Consider the following 16,944-nt stretch of genomic DNA (forward strand, 5'->3'; position numbering starts at 1 on the left):
CAGAATTTCATTCCATATTTCTCTCTCAGTTTTGATCTCTCTACTTCAATCTGATCTCAAAATTAGGATCCCATAAACAGCAAAATTCAGGTTTGGTTTTTTTTACGATATTAAATAAATTTCTCTTTGGGGTATTTCACTTGCAACTAATCCTCTCAGAATTTCATTCTTTCAAAGAGTGTGACTCTCTTGACATTTTTTTTTAGCACAACCTGGTAATTAGACTGCTCTTCTTTAATTGTAGGTTATTAAATTACATCCACTGCCTCTGGCCTGAGGTTGATGGAAAAAGAAGAGTAGCTAGCTTTTGCCCACCTCACTCTTTAGAAACTTTTCTTTTTGAAGGGATAAACATTTTAATCCCTCTGTCTGATGAATTTCATGAGAAGCACAGATGCAATAGCTGTAGTTCTTACCTGCAATTCCAGCTCCTTCATCCCTCACATTTTCTTTTGCTTTTCTAACACCAAATGCATGGTTTTTTTCTGCTTCTTCTTCTTCTTCAGACAACATAGAGTGCTCTTAGTGGTAATTACTGCAACCCTGATGACTTTCTAATGGTTAACAGGTAAACTAACAAATATTTAGCAGGGATATTTAACACTGAAGGTTGGAAGAAATGGAAGCTGATACTTCACTTCTTCCTCTTGGTGTAGATCTGTTCTGGTTCAAAGCAACACAGGAAATGTTACACTTCTGACTTAGACTATTCAGGGTCCAGTTGAGCTTAAATCTTTGCTTCAACCTGAGTCTAAGATAATCTTTGTGGCCACAGATGACAGGAAAGAAATTTTTATGAGCAGTAGGTCTCCAGTAAGCGGATGGGGAGACTTAGTACATTTTGAATAGAAGGCAAAGTGGACAACTCTTTGAGCAGAAAGCCACCAAAAATCACACATTTGTGGTACTGATCCTTTCAGATGGCCTACAAATAGCACTGTCCACGTGGGCCACTGTGTCCTGGTTCCTGATCCTAGTGTTACGAGTGTATAAACACAAAGATATGTCACATAACAAGTTCAGCCCTTGTAGTTTGATTTAACCAAATTAATTAGAGATTCTGTTAAATCCACCCTTTTGCTCATGCTGATTATTTTTGTTAGTACCAACAGTATATAGGAGGTGAGGTTTGGGCAGCAAGTGCCAACAGAGCGCTGTATGCCAACCCTGGTGAAGTGTCAGTGGGAAAAGTGCTCTTAGTTCAAGTCATTGGTGATCCACAAAAATTAATCCAAAGAGGAACAGTAAAGATTTCTGGATGAATCGTGTCAAAAGAAACTGGAAGAGCTCAGCTCCCTTAGTCTGGCAAGATGAATGCTGAGAAGACTCTGATTGCTGTGTGTAGATCAAAGAGTCTTTTTTGAGCTAAGGAACCATGTTGGCAACAAAATCGTAATTTATTCTGTGAATAATTTTTGGCTGGAAATCACAAAAAGCAAGAGAAGAGCCAACTTTTGGAGCAATCTCTCAATAAGGAGGACTAGAATAAAAACTTATCATTATAAAAGAGAGGGTGGCCAATTTATGGAAAAATTTTTTATCTGACATGCTGCCTGCAAAAACAGGAGTTTGGTCTCAGAGGCTCAGGGGAAAAATGGTCAACTTTCTTGAACCCATAAATCACATTCTCTAGTCATCACAGAGCCACGTCAAATTAAGAGAGCTGTGGGGAGAGTAGATAGCTCATCAGGCCCCACATCTTTTAGTGTTCCCTGGTGGGTTTGGGCTGGATGTCCCCTGTTCCCCCACAGCCTCCAAACTAATGCAGCCCAGTGCCACATGGGCACTGTAACCCCAGCAAGGGAGTTCATCTGGCACGCAGCTCAAAAAAAAAAAAACAACCAAGTCCTTCATCCTAAACCCTGCCAGCCACACATGGAGATGTAACATTCTTCCAACCCACAGCTCTCAGGTACCAGACTGTCTCTTCTCCAGACTGAGAAGAAAAATCATCTGGAAGAATATCTTTTGGAATAAGATTTTTTTATAAGTACTTGTTCTCTGATCTCCTGCATTTTTAGCAACAGTAGCAGTAAGAACTACAGAGAAGACTGAAATTTTTTTTGCTAAATTATTATCATCAGGGTTAAAAGCTGTACTGATAATTTAAGAAGATTTGAGATTTAAGATGCAATAACAGTGTCCTGAACTGCATGTTCTACCAAAGCCGAAGCACTCACAGCAAGTAAGTGTCAAAGCCAAGGGTATGTGCCATTTATTAATAGAAGATGAAGCTATTGCTGAGTTAAGAAGTAGCCTCAAGTTACTAGTATAATTAAAAACTGTGATTAAATATTAAGATGAATGAAATAATTTAAATTGTGAGCTGTCAAAATGCCAAGTAAATAATTTAAAGACAGATTTAAAAAGCAGTGGGAACACCCTTTTCCTACTTTTGCTACTTCTTCATATTACTAAACCTTTTTTACCCTTCCTAATCTTATCCTCACATTCTTCTCTGATATTTGCATATGTTAGCAAGGTTACTTTCTCCTACAATATATTTCTGTTTATAGTAAGTTCTTGTAAACTGCAGAAGAGGCTGTGCTTGTTCCTATGTGAAAAAGAAAGAAAATACCATTGGGAATAGGAGGACAACCCTTTCTGGGGCAGCCACAGGGAATAAAATAGATGTTTGTGGATAGAGCAAGGAAAATTAATCAGGAAAGCTGGTTTGCGCTGACTGTGAATTGTTTGGTTATCTAAATATTTTCTTTTCTATCTCCATTTTCTCTCCTGTTAAGAGTTATTTTTCTCACTTTGAATAAGTAATACCCTTTTCTTCTTTCATCAAAGGGCACCAGAGGCCAATGCTGATGAAGAGGAAATAAAAAGGAAGGCAATTGCTGCTGGCACTAAAGAAGGAAGTGTGTGCATTGAATGCACAGGTAGTCAGGTAGTCAGAAGATGGATTACTGCAGGTCAGGGCCCTCACCTGGAATATTGAACAGTCAAGAGCAGTTTTTCTCTGCTTGATCCAGCACCTTAGCTAGCCTGGCAGTATCAGGTTGTTGCTCTATTATCTCTGTGGTGGAGCCGAAATGCAGGTTCTCATGGGAAGCTTCAGTTAGCCCAGTGCTTTTCTGTGGGCAAAGATTTTTTTCTTGAAGAACTGACTTCTGTCATCAAAGATATTTTAATACACCTCAAAAAAAATTTCTCACCATCTCCAACTCATGGTAGCAAAGAATAGAAAGAGAGCTTTGTTCCCACAAAGCCAGATGTGCATTCCTGATGCCTTGCTCTGTCTGCCACCAGCCTGGATGAGGGCATTGGTCTTTCATGGGTGTCATACGTACCTAGGTGCTCTCTCTGCAGAAATACAAATAGACCCCCATAGCTAAAGTATGGGGTATAACTACATCCATGCAGGAAAACTGTGCTTGGCTAAAGCACTCTGAAAGGTTGAATAATCTCAGTAAAATTCCCATCCCATCATTATTGCCACAGATTATAGGAAAAGAATTTCTGATGCCCATTTTAAATTAGCTTAAAAGTGCACAGTGTCCAATGGATCAGTAAATACATTTCTGAGAAGCCAAAACAGAGGTTTCCAGACAAAAGCCTATCTAGCTGTAGTATTTTGAAAGAATGTTTGAGAGTTAAGTAAAGAAAATTGTAGACTTTCCCCCATTCTTAACCTGTGTGAGGAAGGTTAAGCACTCTGCTGAAGAACTGGTGATTTTTTACCTAGACATGTGTCATAGAGGCTGCTTGACAATACACTCTCCAGTCACACAGCTGGAGGCATCCACAGTTCTGCCATCACTGTCCCTCCACAGTTCTGCCTGTACTTTTGAATGCACTTGAGTTTTTGTGGAGAAGCTGTTGTCCACCCACACCTAAACCCAGGATTTCTGGAGAGCTTTTCCTAGGAATCCCAGACACTTTAGCAAAGCTTATTGACAAGAATGTTTCCTGGATATAGAAGCATTTTTCTTTCCTTTCATTATGTCTCTATTGAGAGACATTTTACATCCACCTGTTTTAAATATGATCTTTTAAGTCACCCTACTCCATGCCTTTGCACTTGAGAAGATGATGTTCTCATCCTTGCACAAGGATTCAGTTTCCTATGGAAGCAGTAGCATCTGTAATGTATAGAAGACTTCTATACCAGACTTCACTCCTCATCTGCGTGCCTTCTTTTTACCACACAATGGCAGCCTCGGTGAGCTTTTCATGGGGCTGCCCCTTCTGCTGGATACTTATCTCAATTGAATAGAAACCTGAATTAGATTCTTGAATACAAGTATCCCAGCCTCCTTACAGTCTAAGGCAAGATTAATGCATAAAGGCAAGATTAATGGAATGAAGCATATAAAAGACCAAAGATGTGCATTTTGCAAGGTTGGTAACATATGGTTTCTTCTCACTGAGGATTTTACTTATGCTAAAGCAGTTTTTTCTTCTTATTCATATAAATAATAGAATTTTCAGACACAATTTTTTTATATATTGTGTATTGTCGATGAATACCAGAAATATACTGATTGCTAAAAATTACTTGTTCATTAAATTAATATTTTATTACCTTTGGTAAAAAGACAGGGGTTATATATCACCTTCTTTTGGATTTTTTAATATCAGACTGTATTTATTCAGCAGGAGAACCAATGCTCTTGCAGCAGTTGTAAGATTCCCAGAACACTTGATCTACAGGCAAATGGCATCACTGTTCATGTGCAGGGCCCAAGCAATGAAATAGAAAAACTGTCTTGTTAAACATCTGCAGTGAAATACTAGTTTCACTGAGCTTCAGCACTGATCTCAATTGAGTTTTACAATTAATTTTATTTTTGTATCATACACTTTGGTAAAGACAATAATTCTGCTCCACCTTGAAGAGGATAAGTACTGTCACTTTCTCCCTTGGTTTTGTGGCCTTTATTTCACAGGCTGAGAGTGATCCTTTCTCAGTAATTCACAGAACCACTGTAAAGTCACAGCTGTCCCTTCAGGTAGCAATTGCCACAGGCTCCAAAAGGGCTCAGCTAAAGGCAGCACACACAAAGAACAAGGGAAGCAGTAGCATGTGGCATCTCCTGAGTGCCTTGCCCTTGCTTGCTGATGGTATGAAGATACCTGATTATGGCAAAAGTGTGAGAATACTTACAATTTTTCATCACATTATTTCTAAATATGCATCTTTCCACTTCAGTCCCAGGCCAGATTATATATGCAACTGTGGGTTTTTTTATACTCTTCTTGACTGAAAGTTTTCAAAATTCTTTAAAATTATTACAATATTTGAAAGTAGTCAATTTCTTATCTGAAACATCAGAGCATCCTACAAAAGGTCTGAAGAAAAGTTTAGTAGTAGTAGATATTTCATAGAATCATAGAATGGTTTGGGTTGGAAGGGACCTTAAAGACCATGTAGTTACAACCTCTCTGCCATGGGCGGGGACACTTTCCAGTAGACCAGGGTGCTCAAGAGCTCTATCCAGCCTGGCCTTGAACACTTACAGCTCCACAACTGCACTGGGAAACCTGTTCCAGTGCCTCACCACCCTCAGAGTAAAGAATTTCTTCCTATTGTCTAATCTAAACCTGCTCTCTCAGTTTGAAGCCATTCCCCCTTCTCCTGTCTCTACACGCCATTGTAAATTGACTCTGTCCATCTTTCTTGTAGGTTTCCTTCAGGTGCAGGTTGCAGTTTGGTCACTCCAAAGCCTTTTCCAGGCTGAACAAATCAAATTCCCTCAGCCTTTCCTTGCAGGAGAGGTGCCCCATCCCTCTTATTAACTTGGTGGCCTCCTCTGGACTTGCTCCTACAGGTCCATGTCTTTCCTGTGTTGGGGACCCCAGAGCTGGGTGCAGCATTCCAGGTGGGGTCTCAGCTGAGAGTAGTAGAGGGGCAGAATCACCTCCCTATATCTGCAAATTCTATTTTGCTCTTTGCAATAGCCAAGGTTACTCTGGCATTATCACATCTTTACAAACTTTACTTTTGTTTGTAATGTAAGGTAACAGTCAAATTTCAAAATATTGCACTCAGCTCCAGCATTTAATTTCTGCCTGCCTGGACTTCTTCAGAAGCAAATACTTATTCAGGGAGAGATCTGACTATGTACACAAGGCTTAGCCAGTATGTTAGAGATGGACCCTGCTGATCTGCCTGCCTTCCTCCTGGAGAGCTGGCCAGAGGCATTTTGGGCAGCTGTGGTGTTGCAATAGTAAAATATAATCTTATATAAATGTAACCACAAATTTTATTCTCTGCCTTGCCCACACGAGAACAACACTGGAGTGGAGGCAGATCCTTCTGCCCTATGGATGGGTACACAGGTACAACAAGCAGCTGCCATGGCCTCATCGGGTCACACCGTGAGAGCTCTCCCAAAATGGGGTGAAGACCCAACCCTCAGAGATAATGAGGCTGCACAACCTCAAGCCATGTGGTTACGGCTGGGGAATATGATCTGAGATCTTGTCTTCCATGTGAGAAAGGTCAGCCTGCACAACATCTGGTACAATCCTTGCATTCCTCCTGCCACTTCAGGGATGGTTCTAACATCCCTGAATGCATCCTTGTCAGCCAAGGAATGGGGCAGAATAAGATTTTGGAGAGATCCTGCGGCAGCCTCCAGAGAGAGAGTTACAATCCTGAGGAAACAAAGTGTGGTACCAGCACTTGCTTTACCATTCTACCTACTTTTCTGTATGTACATAAGTGCTCGCAATATGATAAGTTGTTTTGTGAGCAAATATAAAGCAAATAGTAGGTGGGAAAATTGAAATATATATTTGAGGGAATAATGGCAATTTTAGCAAGATAAAATCACTGTAGACATGTCTCCCAGTGAGTTTTTGTTTTGTACGTGCATTTTTGTTAAGAGTGGTGGCAAATAAAGGAGGTATTAGACAGAGCAGAGGAAATCCAATCAGATGCCCTTACCTCAACCAGGCAAGAATCCAGCACACATCTAAAGCCAAGTCAATGGGAATTTTGCCTTATTCATGAATGCTACAGTCCCAGGCGCCCTTAATGATAACTTTCTTCATTTTATAAATTATACTGCAGTCCATATATTGTTTATCTGGTCATACAGTGTATCATATCAATATCAATATCAAATCATTGTATGACTGATATCAAATATCAATCATAAAATGTGGTTTCTATTTAAATTTAAGTTACATATTTCACTTGTTTTCAAGAGATTTGACCTTACACTTGCCTTTCTCTGTTACCTACCAACATAATTTTTAGACAGTGATACATATCTGGTTTGGAACATGATGAAAATGAAAACAGAACAACAGAACAGCAAGCATTTTTCAGTGACATAAAGGATAATAAAGCTGAAGATTCTGTGATTACAGTGCACTCAATGAGTTTTCAAATGAGCAGTTCAGCAAGAAACACTCCATTATTCAAATGATTGTTGAGAAACTTTTTTTTTCTGGTTTTAACAGACACTCAGTGTATAATATGATACACTATATATTACTCCAAATCTGTGAGGGAGAGAATGAGACAAAATAATACTTCTCTTTAATAACCTACACATACCATTTTCTAGTACAAACATACAAAACTGAAAGTACTTTTTTTCTTAGTTTTGATGCAAGGCTTAGTCCATGTTAAATACAGAAATAAGCAACATATTTTGGCTTAGAACATAAGATTGGCAGGGTTTCTTCTATTTGTCAGTCAGTTCTGAACTGCTCGCTACGTTGGTGCAGAATCCCACTGATTTTTATATATGGAGACTTACATACTTACCAGGCAGCAGGAAAAAGTGAGGTTATGAGTTTCCCTAAGTTGTTTTCCAGCTGATCTATTTGTGTCCAATACATCGTCCCAGTACAACAACAACTACTAAAACTACCAATTCATTTTGTGGAAAAAATGTTGTTCTTCTCTGGGCTTCTCTTCTCACCACATACCACCAGTAAAAAACATTATATTTTAATCTGAATTCTGATCCCAAAGTAAATAAAATACTTTCCTAGTTTTGCCATCAAGCTCTTAAATAAGTGACTGTTTTAGCTTGTGAAGAGTCCAAGACTAAGACAAAAATTTAATCAAGATTCAAAGAAATGTTAGGATATATTTGGGGCTTTAAAATTGCTTCATATCCAAGCTCAAATTTAAAGGGAAATAATGGGGGTTTTGTTACACGTAATGAGCAATAGGCATTCTTAGAGTATGGCTAATTTTTAAACAAGTAGTGTAGGATCTACTGATCTCCCAGAAAATTCCTATACTGAGGACACTGCAAGTGATGGTAATAGCCTTTAATTTGACCCCAAACTCAAACTGGTAGGTTTTGATGACGTTTTACTGACATACGTCTAATTGCCAGAGATCACAATTCTTTTGGGTATTGTTTCAAAGAACAAATATCCTGTAGCAATGAAACCAACCTTTGATTCTTTGTGACAGTCAAATTTTAACACATTTTCATTCAGTTGAAACGTGATGTTTGTGGGCCTATAAATAATTTGTTTAAAATCAAAACATTTGTTTAAATTCAAAAATTAAAATATCCTAATTTTTAACCAAAACCAGCCAGAGCATATGAACCAGCTTTACATAGACACACTTTTCTTATTTACACTCTCTGGCACTAGAGATTTACCAGCCCTGTGGCCTCACATTTGAATACAGGCCTACATAGACAACACATTTCTAGAGCATAGCCCTACATAGAAAACATGTTTCCAGAGCACAGTTTCCTGCCTGCTGGAAGCAGACTTCGAAGTAGACTTTTGCCATTGTCACTTGTTTGTAAATCCATTTCCTTAGCCAGAATCAAAGATGTAACTCTGCACTTAAAACAAGAAAGCTGCCTGGAAGTGCACCTTCGTGGCCACAAAATGTGAAGTCATGGCTACAAAAGGACTCTTCTTTCAGGAAAATAAAGAAGTGCTGCAATCTTAGCATTAATTCAAGGAAAAAAGAGACACTCCATGTACCTTGGAATTTATTATGTATGCTAGGTAGGGGTAGAAACATCTTCCTTTTAACTTTAACATTAATTAAAGCATTTTAGATGTTGTGGAGCAAAGGAGTGACGTTCTTTTTCTTTGTAAAAACATATGCAAGGTTTTTTTCAACTTATTTTAACATGAAACTTGCAAAATTTGATGCTTCAAACTCACTTGTTGGAAATTTAATGTTTTTTTCTGTTTCATGCATCTGAATTTTGTTTTTAATGTCATATTATTCCTGAGGTAAATGTAGTCATGAAAATGGATTTCTGCTTGAAACATTATTGACTGGGAAAGGAATTTTGCTTTTATGCCTAAGAACAACCTGTCTTTATTGTTCTGAGTCCTGATTCTGGCAGGATGTGTGTTAAAACATATTTTAGACTGCAATTATTGAAACCTCTTTCAATGTTATATAACCTAGAACACACGAGTCTTTCTTTAAAAAAAAATCCAACCAAACAAAAACCCACCACTGATTACTTAGATTACAGTGTCCCTGCAATACAATGGATTTATTTCAAGAATTAAAATACAATCTTCCTTTTGGAATGCTGGTTTCACTAAAGCTTAATAAAGTAAAAAAGCGTACTAATAATGATGCTCTGTAAAGTATCAGCATTTCAGCAAAACAGATTAAAGTAAAACTCCAGAGCTTTTTCTGCTACAATTTTCTCTTATTTTATTGAAGTGGGGTTGCTTTACTTTAAGCACAGAAAGTACACAGGAGTAAAAAGTTGCAGAGTTGTCAGTGTGTAGTTTGTCAGAGGTGAGAATTTAAAAGTTCTCTGCAGAAAGCTGTCTTTTTTGACATTAGATTATTTTGCCTAAATAAATATTCAGTTCTTCTCTCTTTTTCCCCAGACCATAGAGACTGAGCACTAAATGTCACAGCCTTGTCACTGTTGTCTCTGGGCCACTCACCTTGTGGAAAGAACCAGAAATAAGTGTCTTTTGGGTCAAACCTTCTGACTTTTATGGCAGGAAAAATGTAATGGGAGGAGGGGGTCTCACAGAGGTGGTGTAGCACTGCTCTGAGACTGCTCATCTAAAGACCCTTGCTCAGTCCTCCTCAACTCATTTTCTGGAGGAGGGTTCTAAGGGCTGGCTTTGTACAGGTGAATAAAATGCATGAATTATCTAGTTTGCATATGAGGCGTGCAAAAGAAAGTGGATTGGGCCCCCTTGCTCTTTCACTCCTGTCTTGCAACAGAAGCTCTGGACCCACATGGCAAGATAGATGTCAGATCTAAGGACTGCTGATATTCTTTGTTCTTCCTTCCTTTTCTGTCTTTATTTCTCTCCTCCTTTGCTTTTCCTGGGCAACACAGAGCTATCATATTCTTCTCCATGCTCCATACTGAAGTTTGTTGTGGGACTGGGGAGATTGTGTCAGTGTGCTGTGGCTTGTGAGCCAGCACCTTCAAGGTTTCCGTGGGAGTTGAGAGCTTGTTGAAGTGTACTGTACAAAATCCAAGAGATTGTGGAAGTCTGCTGTAGAATTTAAGAGCTAGTGAGCCAACACCTTTTGTGTCTAAACAGTGGGCTGGGTGCCAGAGTTATGGTGACTGCACAACAAAGTACAAGAGTTCCCAGGCATGTGGTCCAGTGTCTTTGTTCAGCCTGATGAGAATTTATAAGGAACATCACAGCCACTGCTGGTGCGTTGGGACACCTTTTTCCCACCACCAGAACCCCTTCCTTTGACACTATATCCTCACACACCTGCAAGGCAACACTTTGTCTATCACAGTTACAGTAATTTATGGAGAGCAGAGCATCTACTTATGCCAGTCAGTCCTGGTCATGCCATTTCAAACAATAAACAGTGACCAAATAAAGCCAAACTCATCTACTTCCAAAGTACTGGACCTGAATCTGAACACTGGAGGTAGGCTGGTGTCCCACAGCTGTTAGCACTGATTTTGATTTAGGAGAGTACTAATGCAGCAATGCTTCTGGAGGCCAAAACTCAAAAGTCACAGGCAATTTTTACTCAGTACTTATTCTGAAAAGTTACACTGGACAATTTTGCCCAAATATTTTGGATTGTTTATATCCACAGGAAACAGATCCTGCCCAAACTCTATGGGTTCTATTATGAGAAGGCAGAACAGTTAGGAGAGGAATTCTTAGCTCCTGGCCTAAACTCCTGGGGCTGTGAAAAAGGAAGTAGAAAAAAACTCCAGCAAAGTTGTGCTGTGGAAACCTGGACTATGGTACATTACATTGCACTGTGAATATGCATTTTATCTTTACAGGAAACACTGTAGGAAAAAAAATATCCCTCTTCCAGCTCACTCCGACCTCCATTTAGAAAGACAGGCTCTCCTTGGGTAACTCAAAAAATCATAATGGACAACTCTATAAATTTACTGTAATGTTTGATATAGCAAGTATTGTCTCAAAACTTCAAACTGCTTAAAAGTGGTCATAACTACTTTAAATCATGTACTTTATTTTCGTCTCCACCATTGAAAAATAAAGAAGGCTGTAATAAATAAAACAGTGGAAAGAAGCCAAAAAGGTATTTGTCTTCATGTTATTTTGTGGCTTACCACATCATACTGAAGATTTCAGCATTATACCATGTTGAATGTTACGTCAATTTTCCTGCCAGCATAGAGTGATTCCTTTCTCTTCCAAAAGTGGATGTAGGAAGTAAATCCTCTCTTTTAATTGCAGATTAGTTTAGATGGGAAGTGGTTATACAAACAAGAAAGTCAAACTACCATCTATTTTATCTATGTCAAGCAGTCATATTAAAATACAAGTATGAAAAGTCTGCTTAATCTCAACATGATGCCTCTCAAACTCTCAAACATGCCTTGTCAGTAACACAGATCTTTTTGTCTTCATACTTGACAGGTATTGGGAATTAATTTCCATCTGAATTTTGCTCAATCTTCTCCAAACCCTGACACATTATCTTCTTCTAGACACTTTTCAGCTATCCCCTGTTCCTGCACTTGGTATACTTCCAAATTCAAGATTTTGACCAAGGCCCAGGAGAAACATAAAACACACATACTAAGCATACATAAATTTAAATAATCTTTGAAAACGAAGTCCTTACAGCTGTAGTGGGTTGACAAATGCTTGGCTGTATTCATTGATGCAGTTCCTTAACTAATCTAGAAAACTAGAAACATTAAAGACCAATGAAACAGGCTGCAGGAACAAAGTAGCATTCATTTAGATGGAGAATGATCTGAGATGTTCTAAAAAATACTTGCAAGGTGAACAATTAGAATGACTGTCAGTTCTGAGGCAGCCTTTTACTCTTTCTCCTCCACTTTCCAACATAATACCTCTTTCTAAAACATTTAGAAATGCTAGACATATTTTTCCCTTCCGTTTTCCTAAAAGACTTTCACCTCAGCTTCTCCAGCATCCTCAAAGATGTTGAGTTTGTGCTTTAGAGACTGTTTATGATTTTTCCTTATTTCTAGTCTTAGTTTTCCTTTCTCATTTTAAATTATGTCTTTTCCAGAAACAACAGTCATGCAAATACTAAAATAGCATCAATAACCCTAAGGATGTACATATTAAATGTTCATTACACACAACCTTCAAATCACATCCAATCTTGTTGGCTTGTTTGCATTATGTTTTGTTTTACATATTTAAAGGATTTTATAGTATTTACCCCCACATTCCTCCCATATGGTGCAGCAACTTCTTTTAGAGATGCGTTCCAATGTACCCTTCAGATTTAGTGCCACAGTTAAGATACGGAAAAGGCCTATGTTCTACTAATCCAAGCTCCTATATGACACTTTCATTTCAGAGAAGACAGAGTTGCTACTTCCTTCCCTTTACTTTTGAAAAGTACTTTTTGGTTTTGAATATTAAGTTGGTGCAATTTCTCCCAATAGGCAGCAAATAACTGAATTTATATTCACACATTCTATAAAATGTAGATTGCATAATATAGCATGATGGCTCTATTCCATTATGCTTCATTACTAGGTTGGAAATTACTCACACAGTATGTTTTTCTCTTTAGTACTCTAACATTCTAAATTATAGCTGCACTGTAGGTTACTCTATGTAGTAAATAATCTAAACACAATTCCTGCCTGGCATCATACTAGCTGAGCAACCCTTCCCTTTCTAGGTGGTCCTAGGCCCTTGCTTGAATTCTGGTTATTTAATTACATTCAACCTGCCTAAGGTCTCCTTTAGACTTTGCAAATGTATTCTTCATTTGTCATGATTTTATAGTGGTGCCTCAAGCAATGGAGCTACACATGGATGCTACAACAATCTTGATACCTCAGTATAACTTACCTCAGCTGTTTTCCAAATGTTTAGAATCATGGGGAAAAAACTGATCATGGGATAAAATCCCAATAGAAAACTACTTGGTGATGGTGTTTGTTTTCAGTATTTAAATTGAATCATTGAGTGCAGCAGCTTCCTAAAGAAGTAAAACTGCTCATTCTTCAGCTTTAATGCTCATGACTGACAGGTTATCTAAAGCCTCTGACATTGCTTGAAAAAGCAGCATTAAACTAAATCTAGAGAAAAATATGTAATCACAGATAATTCAGATATAGCAGAGAGGGAAAGGAAGCATAACAAGGAGAAATCACCAGTAGGCTGTGACTTTTTAATCAGTAAACCCAGACTGAACATCCACCTCTGTGGTACACACCTTAAAGCAGTAAAAGTCTAAGGTTACGGTTCTATTATTTCAGAAATGATCCTTCAGTTAAGAGGGTTAAGTGTTTTGGAAGGCATCACTTCAGCATGATTAAACATCTAAAAGAAAGACAAATTCTAGTTCACTTTCAGAAATATTGAAGAGCAGACACTGATTCAAAGGAGACACAGAACTCTGCAATCAACAGAACTGCATCAGAGAATAGTTCTTTTGCATGGCACTAAAGATTCCACTGTGAAGGTCGTAAGTTGTTTATGCCCAATCCAAGAGTATTTATCTCTAAAGATTGTGTTTACCCTTATGCTCTGTGAGGACTGCAGACAAACAAGCAGGAGGAGAAAATTCCTGCTTACAAACAAAAACCACATACATAACTCTGGAAGGAAGCAGACATTTTCTAATTTTTTGGCAGGGGAAAAGAAAGGTAAAAAACCTCAAGAAAGCAAGGGAAATATTCTGAACCCAACTCCTTCTTCTAGTTGTTCAAAAGACTCGTCTCTGATTCAGAAACCTACATACAAGTTCCTGCTCCTTGTCTAATAGAAATCTGCAAACAGGTTTTCCTGTTTCATGTAGTCTAAGCACTGAAGCATTAATTTTTTTCTTTCTAAGATTTTGACTGAGATTTCCCCAAGGCCTGAGAAAACTTTGCAGTCCAAACAAACTTGATAATTCCTGAATAAAAGCACAAGGACTTCCAATTTCTGACTGTGATAGTAACATTCACATTAAGGTGTTTAAGTGAAACCCTTGTTTTAAGTGTCATTCCTTGGATAAAGATCACTCTATTCATCAGTTTCTTAATTTCCAAGTTCCAAATTAATCATAATATTGCTACATGTAAATAAATATGCACAGTATTTAAGTGATATTTGGGATCAGGGCAAAGTTAAGGATATCTCCAGCTTCCCAAACAAGCATTCTCAGTAATAACATACTGGATAACTGGTCTAATTTTCCTAAATACCATGCAGTTACAGCAAATTTTCAACATATACACAAGAGTTGTGTCAAAACAGAACTTCTTACAAAATTGACATTTCAAAAGAAAGTCATTAACTAAAATAAGACACCCTTATTTAGAATGGATATATGTGTCATTCAGGCATTTTCTACAATTTAATTCTTAATCAGTAATCTAATTCTGCATTCTAGTTCACCATCTCAAGTAATGGAGACTGATTAAAACCTGTAAATCTTAACTAAAGAAAGCATTTGTCTTTAGTAGCAGTACTCACAGTAAAAATTATGTCTTGCTTGTGGGTTCCTCATTTGGTGATGTAATATTCAGAAGTCACCATGCTTTTGTTCTAAGATAAAGCATTTTCTTTATTGCTGTCTTTAAGAAGTCTTCTAAACAAGTCATCTCGTCATATTCTCTTCCAAAGCACAGTTATTTTCTCTCTCCGTATTTCCTGTCCAAAATACTAAATGTACAAATAAAGGTAAAGTGGTGAGTTACTAATAATGACACTTGGCATTTATACAGTGTTGTAAATTTTTATAGTACTTTACAGAGGGCTGCTTATACAACATTAGGAAGTGCTTACAAACCTGAACCAAAATTACCTGAGTTTCTTAAAAGATTGAATAATTCTACCTGAAATGTTTCAGGAGGTTTAAAAGAACATAACTTCTTTAAATTAGTAAATGAAAACTAGCATTCCCATTAATTCTTCTTTTCTTAAGCATCATTCACATGAACCATATGCAGCATGCAGTCTAATTGCTGCAGAAAGGCCCTAAGGATGTCAGGTGTGCCTCCAAGTAGAAAATTTGTTCCATTGCTTAAAGAAGGAAGATGTGCATTGCTACAATTCTTTTTGTTATTTATGAGTTTCCTAAGGATCAGTCACAAAATAGGCTGTAAAGCATCTTTTCTCAACTGTACCAATTGATCAGGACACTGATGAAGACTTAGTGGTTTTAAGGAAGGAATAACATAATCTTTAGAATTTGATTTTCTTTTTTGAAATTTAATTGTCTTGCCCATCCCTCCCCAGGTGCTGCACTATTATGAATATGTCAGACACACATTTTGAAAAAGGATCCTGATTCATTTAGGTCCTTACCTCCAGTTGTCCAGAGATTCGTCAAGTTCAGATGTCATTAATTTGAAGCATATTTCTTATATTTTCATTGAATTCCTTAAAATAAAATAATGTGTTGCAATTATTCCGTAGTCTATAAAATCATATCACAGAGAATCTTGCATAGAAGATCTGGTCTGTTAGTCACAATATTTGTGAAAATATAATTGTCACTAGAGTTACTTAGCAAAGTAGACAAAGAATAGCATTTTAAGTAATGTGGTAATACAGCAGTCATATAAGCTTATTCTTAAATTTATGACTTTATATCATTTTAAATATTTGAAGATATCATAAGAGATTAAGAAAATTGATGTAACCATCTCTCTTTCTCTTAAATATTCTATAAAATCAATTTGTAAATACATCCACAAACAAACGAATACCTTCATCAGCAAAAGAAAGTCTAGTTCACCTCTGGGATTTTAAAATATAGCCAAACAATTATTCATGTTTCATTTTCAAGCCACTATTTAATATCCCAAGCCTTTTTTGGCCAAGAGATGAACTTCAGAATCAGAAAAAAAACAGCACCTTTTTCTGAAGGCTGTTTCACAGAGAACTCATTCCCACTCCTATTCAATGAAAAATGAACTGTTTCTCATTAATTTCACAGGTTGCTAATCTGGACCCAGACTCCCGAAACAGAACCACAGGTGACAGAATTAAAACATAATGTTCATGTACAGTCATAAGATGTAATTTCTTAAGATTTTCATAGAACTACTTAACAGGGAGAAGTGCCATATGTGAGTCCCTGTGATAGATACTTCAATACACCTAATTTCACAACTTTTCACCAAGAGTCTAATATTTTGTTGGAAGCCCTGAAGTCAGGCAAACATTGTAGACCACCAGGGTTTTTTTTCCTTTGATTGTTAGTTTTTATCTTGCAGTAAAAAAATGGAGATATGACTTGTAGTTGACAAAGACCGAACAAAATAGGAACACAGTAGTATTTTTTATTGACTTTGAAACTTTGTTCTTACCAAGAGCCAGATAGTTATGGTGGAGATGGACATGCAAATTAAAGGAAAATCTGCCTTGCAGCAAGATTTATCTGTGTGTTGTTACTAATCACTAGTGTAAGAAGTTCTTTAAACTAAAGAATGTTTTCTATTTTTGCACATTTACACTACAGAGTCCCAGCTACTCTATAAGTAACTGAACTATTCTGATAGACACTGCTCCACTACTCCCATTTAATTTGAAGCAATACAGATCTTTTGATAAATCCTTCTG

At 37.4% G+C, this 16,944-nt stretch overlaps 1 protein-coding gene across 1 annotated transcript in view; it reads right to left on the bottom strand.

Annotated features, from left to right (window-relative positions):
• KCNK2 (potassium two pore domain channel subfamily K member 2) overlaps positions 1-16,944 on the bottom strand; it is a 124,804-nt gene that overhangs the window by 90,542 nt on the left and 17,318 nt on the right. Inside the window, exons 2-3 of the mRNA XM_014252839.2 lie at positions 15,685-15,759; positions 14,851-15,039 (exon numbers count right to left, since the gene is read on the bottom strand). Of these exons, the coding sequence (XP_014108314.1) occupies positions 14,851-14,884 (34 nt within the window). The 5' untranslated portion in view covers positions 14,885-15,039; positions 15,685-15,759. The remainder of the gene's footprint in view (positions 1-14,850; positions 15,040-15,684; positions 15,760-16,944) is intronic.

This window comes from Pseudopodoces humilis, chromosome 3 (genome assembly GCF_049639895.1).
Source record: "Pseudopodoces humilis isolate 2021_Gansu_Grassland_sample_001 chromosome 3, ASM4963989v1, whole genome shotgun sequence".
Classification (NCBI taxonomy): Eukaryota; Metazoa; Chordata; class Aves; order Passeriformes; family Paridae; genus Pseudopodoces; species Pseudopodoces humilis.